Raw genomic sequence first — 5,463 nt, 5'->3', positions numbered from 1 at the left:
TAAATCTGGTCCACAGCTACAGCACTACTGATGTTTTTTGCTCTGGGTCGAAGAGGTTGTTGTCAATTGCGGGGTGGTTAGGTGTTAGCTTTCTTGCCTGCTGAGAAAGGATCTCGGTGTTGCTCGCTCTCGCTTTCGCTCTCCCCCTCCCTCCCTGTAACATGCCAGCCCTTTAATGTGGAGTGTCAGGGAGACGGTGACGTCACCTTGCCCGCTGGGTGGCGTCCCCTCGGTCCGACAGGAGTTCAGAGACAGAGAAAGGCGCTGTCAGACTGCGCTCCACCTGGGGCTCGCCTGCCGCGGGTTTCTGCGCGCCCACACTTTCTGCGGTCCAGGGGACGCCCCGCCACAATTCAGGCTGTCTTTCTCCCCGGACCCGGGTTCGAGCTCCATTAGCGCCCACGAGCGCCAGGATCTTCACGCGGAGCCCTTCGGAGTCCCGCCCGCTGGATTCGAGGACCCGCTTGGATGCTTCGCCTCCGAGCGCCCTCGGAAGATGGGCCGGCAGCCACGCGCGTAAAGACACCTAGGGGTTACCAGGTACTGCGGGACCTGCCGGCCCTGCCTGGGCACACAGCACCCGACTCACGAGTTGAGATTCCCAGCGGTGCGATTTTCCGGGTTAGGTTGAGAGGCGGCGGCGGCGGGCTAGGGTGGCGATTGGTTTGGGAACAAGGGGAGTCAAGTTGGGGGTCTCTGGCTCTCGAGCCGGACGGGGAAGTTCGCCAGCCTCCTTTCTCAGGTCAACTAACTTCTGTCTCTTCTCCCCTCACTCGCTTTTAACCTCCCCCAACCTCAACCCTCTTATTTGTGTCTCTGTTCTGATAGGAGTTTCTGGGAGGGGTTGGGGTGAAAGTGGAAGGCACTCAGGAAGAGACACCTTACCCAGTTTAAGGCTGCTAAGAATTCGGGTCTCCAACGTGAGGTCAGCTCTCCGCCAGGGCCAGGCCGGGGGAGCGCCGTTGCTCCTGAGCGAGAGTTCCTGTTAATCCCGGGGTCTTATGACGATCATAAGAATCCTGTTTGGGGGGCAAATGAGCATTGAAGGACCATTTGGAGAAATTAGTGCTGGTTATGTTAGGCTCAGGTATCACTGTGCCTTGAACTGCCATTTAACGCTCTGTCCCCTGGAAATATTGTCTCCGATCCATCCGAAGTGACAAGCCAGGCTCTCCTCTCGTTTGATCGCGCCGAGGTTTGTTCAACCTTCCTAGGAGCCGCAGAAGGTAATGAGAGCTGAGGATCCGGGGGGCAGCAGGGCAAAGGGACCCGACGGGATAGATGTCTCAGGGGCTCAGAGAGGGCAAGGATGTGGCAGTTTGGGTGAAAGGGTAGGACAGTATATCCTCTGAAATCGCTGTAATAGCAAACTCCAGCGTACTTGGCCAAGAGCGGAGATGCTAGTGGCCACTGGTGATTTTCCAGGGCAAAGGGTAGTGGTAGCCACGGCACCCCACATGACATGTAGCCGTGGAAAGGTCACAGTCTGTCTTCCGAGGGAATGAACAACTCTGTTGGTTTTGACTTAGCAGCATTTATCACAAAGATTTCTTTCGCTTGCTTTTTGTGTATTTTTCAACGTACTGGAAATTTTCCCCGCTTACGGTATCCCAATGACCGAAGATGATAGAAATTTTACCGCAGGCCCAACGCTGGGCTTCCGCTTCCGACATTCCTACAGATTACCTCCTCCACGAAATCTCTAAACCCAGGGTCATCTTTCCCCCCTTAAAGATACAGAGATGAATACATAGATCAGAAAAAGAAGCGTACAGAAAGAGGTTCATCTCAAAACTCACTTGGCCTTTTAAAGCCCGCCAATAATGACCCCCAGGAATTGTTAGTTTCTTTAGACTGTTTCTGGGCTTCTCAAACTTGGCCTGTACTTACTTGCTCATTGTCACGGAAATGACAGAAAACTGTTTTTAAATGCCTACAAATCTACAAGTTCATCGTTCTGAGCTACCTCTATGGAACCAGAACCACTGAGTCCAGCAAGTGGCTTTTGAAAGATTGAAAGTGAGGCGCCCTATTTTGGTGCAATCATGTATATGGCTTTGTACATTTCCCCATCTTTCAAAACAAATCTAATTACAGTACCAAAATACCTAATGGCAAAGGTGGGGAGAAGGGATTTCGTTTTGCTTTAATAAGTCGTGTCTCAACCAGTAGCGTATTTCCCCCAAGGAAACCACAAAGACCACAAAAATCACTTTCGTAAAGGGTTGGATTTACTGTTTAACCAAAATCAATCTATTTTTAAGCAAATGTAAACGGTCTCTCTTTTTAAATTTGGGTTTCAATGGCCAACCCCCAGTTTTCCAGAACTTTTAGAATCTGCAAGAGTTACAACTGTCATCATTACTTTCTAATTTCTGGCGGGCACGCCATTTTTTTTCTAACAACTTTTAGAAATCGCAGACAAGGTCTTGAGTTTCTTAGGAATTGATTGCATTGTTTTAAACAGTTAACTTTCTTTGGATGTTTAGAACAGAAGAAAAGTACTTCCCAATCCCTGCATTTCCAAAGGGTGACCTTGAAGAAAATTAAGAGAAATGACTTCCTCTGTCTGAAACTTGGTTCCTTTGCCCAGCGCTAACCTTGTCTCAACCAAAGCAAGGAAGTTCTTATAATTCTTTAGTTAAGCGATTCAACCCACCCCTCTGTCTTAGCTCTAGTCAACGCTTTCTCCTTTCCGTTCCAGTCTCCAAGGCAGACCCGGAGGGCTCGGCCCGGGATTCCGCGGCGGAGGAAATGGCTTCCAGCCCGCTGCCGGGGCCCAACGACATCCTGCTGGCATCGCCGTCGAGCGCCTTCCAGCCCGAAGCGCTGAGCCAGCCGCGGCCGGGCCACGCCAACCTCAAACCCAACCAGGTGGGCCAGGTGATCCTCTACGGCATTCCCATCGTGTCATTGGTGATCGACGGGCAGGAGCGCCTGTGCCTGGCACAGATCTCCAACACTCTCCTCAAGAACTTCAGCTACAACGAGATCCACAACCGTCGTGTGGCGCTGGGCATCACGTGCGTGCAGTGCACGCCGGTGCAGCTGGAGATCCTGCGGCGCGCCGGGGCCATGCCCATCTCATCGCGCCGCTGCGGCATGATCACCAAGCGTGAGGCCGAGCGCTTGTGCAAGTCGTTCCTGGGCGAAAACAGGCCGCCCAAGCTGCCCGACAACTTCGCCTTCGACGTGTCTCACGAGTGCGCCTGGGGCTGCCGCGGTAGCTTCATCCCCGCGCGCTACAACAGCTCCCGCGCCAAGTGCATCAAATGCAGCTACTGCAACATGTACTTCTCACCTAACAAGTTCATCTTCCACTCCCACCGTACTCCCGACGCCAAGTACACGCAGCCGGACGCAGCCAACTTCAACTCCTGGCGCCGTCATCTCAAGCTCACCGACAAGAGTCCCCAGGACGAGCTAGTCTTCGCCTGGGAGGACGTCAAGGCCATGTTCAACGGCGGTAGCCGAAAGCGCGCGCTGCCCCAGCCCGGCGCGCACCCCGCCTGCCACCCGCTCAGCTCGGTCAAGGCGGCCGCCGTGGCAGCGGCGGCTGCGGTGGCTGGAGGCGGGGGACTGCTGGGTCCGCACCTGCTGGGGGCGCCCCCGCCCCCGCCGCCGCCGCCACCCCTGGCCGAGCTGGCGGGCGCGCCCCACGCCCATCACAAGCGGCCGCGCTTCGACGACGACGACGACTCGTTGCAGGAGGCGGCCGTTGTGGCCGCCGCCAGTCTCTCGGCCGCCGCCGCCAGCCTCTCTGTGGCCGCGGCCTCGGGCGGCGCCGGGGCGGGAGGGGGCGGCGCCGGGGGCGGCTGCGTGACCAGCGTTGGCGCCGGCGCCGGCGCGGGCGCGGCGGCTGGCGCCAAAGGCCCGCGCAGCTACCCGGTCATCCCGGTGCCCAGCAAGGGCTCGTTCGGGGGCGTGCTGCAGAAGTTTCCCGGCTGCGGGGGGCTCTTCCCGCATCCTTACACCTTCCCGGCCGCAGCCGCCGCTTTCGGCTTGTGCCATAAGAAGGAGGACGCGGGCGCTGCGGCCGAGGCCCTGGGGGGCGCGGGCAGCGCGGGCGCGGCGCCCAAGGCCGGCCTGTCCGGCCTCTTCTGGCCCGCGGGCCGCAAGGACGCTTTCTACCCGCCCTTCTGCATGTTCTGGCCTCCGCGGACCCCAGGCGGGCTTCCCGTGCCCACCTACCTGCAGCCCCCGCCCCAGCCGCCCTCGGCTCTCGGCTGCGCGCTTGGAGAAAGCCCCGCCTTGCTGCGCCAGGCCTTCCTGGACCTGGCCGAGCCCGGCGGCGCGGGTGGGAGCGCTGATGCCGCTCCCCCGCCAGGTCAGCCCCCTCCGGTCGTGGCCAACGGCCCGGGCTCCGGCCCTCCGCCATCGGCTGGGGGCGCGGGTGCTCGCGACACTCTCTTCGAGTCGCCCCCGGGCGGCAGCGGCGGGGACTGCAGCGCGGGCTCCACGCCGCCAGCCGACCCCGGCGCCGTGTCCGGTGCAGGGGCCGCGGCCGCCGGCGCGGGCCCCGCGGGAGCCCGAGTGCCCGCACCCCACCATCCGCACCTCCTGGAGGGGCGTAAGGCAGGCGGAGGCAGCTACCACCATTCGAGCGCCTTCCGGCCGGTGGGCGGCAAGGACGACGCGGAGAGCCTGGCCAAGCTGCACGGGGCGTCAGCGGGAGCGCCACACTCGGCCCAAGCGCATCACCACCATCACCATCACCACCCGCACCACCACCATCATCATCACCCCCCGCAGCCGCCGTCACCGTTGCTGCTCCTGCCCCCGCAGCCCGACGAGCCGGGTTCTGAGCGCCACCACCCGGCCCCGCCGCCGCCCCCGCCCCCGCCGCCCCCGCTGGCCTTGCAGCCGCACCACCGAGGCCTTCTGTCCCCCGGGGGCACCAGCTGCAGCTACCCCAGCGAGGACAGCTCCGAGGACGAGGACGACGAGGAAGAAGAGCAGGAGGTGGACGTGGAGGGCCACAAACCCCCCGAGGGCGAAGAAGAGGAGGAAGAAGGTCGAGACCCCGACGACGACGAGGAGGAAGACGAGGAGACGGGGATCCTGCTAGGGGACCCCTTAGTCGGGGGCGGCCGCTACCTCCAGGGCCGAGGGCTGTCAGAGAAGGCGAGCAGCCGGGACCGCGCACCGGCCGCGACGGGCGCTTTCCCACTCGCCCTGAACTCCTCCAGGCTGCTGCAGGAGGACGGGAAGCTGGGCGACCCCAGCGGCTCAGACCTGCCCCCGCCCCCGCCCCCGCCTCTGGCCTCCCAGAAAGCTGGCGGCGGCGGTGGCAGCAGCCCGGGCAGCCCGGTCCACCATCCATCACTGGAGGAGCAGCCCTCCTACAAAGATGTAAATATCCCCTTTAGGCTCCTTCAAGCTAATTATTATTATTTAAATGCACCTTTAGGCTGAATCAGTTACATATGCGCAGGAAAGATGAATCACCAGATTTCCCCACAG

The 5,463-nt window shown here is 60.5% G+C and overlaps 1 protein-coding gene across 2 annotated transcripts in view; it reads left to right on the top strand.

The window, feature by feature from the left end:
- Positions 1–429: 429 nt before the first annotated feature.
- The window catches only part of SKOR2 (SKI family transcriptional corepressor 2), a 44,662-nt gene continuing 39,628 nt past the window's right edge, over positions 430–5,463 (top strand). For both annotated transcript variants that reach the window (XM_023241965.2, XM_045042225.1), the window contains exons 1-2: positions 430–540; positions 2,705–5,352. In XM_023241965.2, the coding sequence (XP_023097733.2) occupies positions 2,755–5,352 (2,598 nt within the window). In that variant the 5' untranslated portion in view covers positions 430–540; positions 2,705–2,754. The remainder of the gene's footprint in view (positions 541–2,704; positions 5,353–5,463) is intronic.

The sequence above is a fragment of the Felis catus genome, chromosome D3, assembly GCF_018350175.1.
Source record: "Felis catus isolate Fca126 chromosome D3, F.catus_Fca126_mat1.0, whole genome shotgun sequence".
Classification (NCBI taxonomy): domain Eukaryota; kingdom Metazoa; phylum Chordata; class Mammalia; order Carnivora; family Felidae; genus Felis; species Felis catus.
Note: the sequence above shows the minus strand (reverse complement) of the source record. Positions and strands in the feature narration are given on the sequence as shown.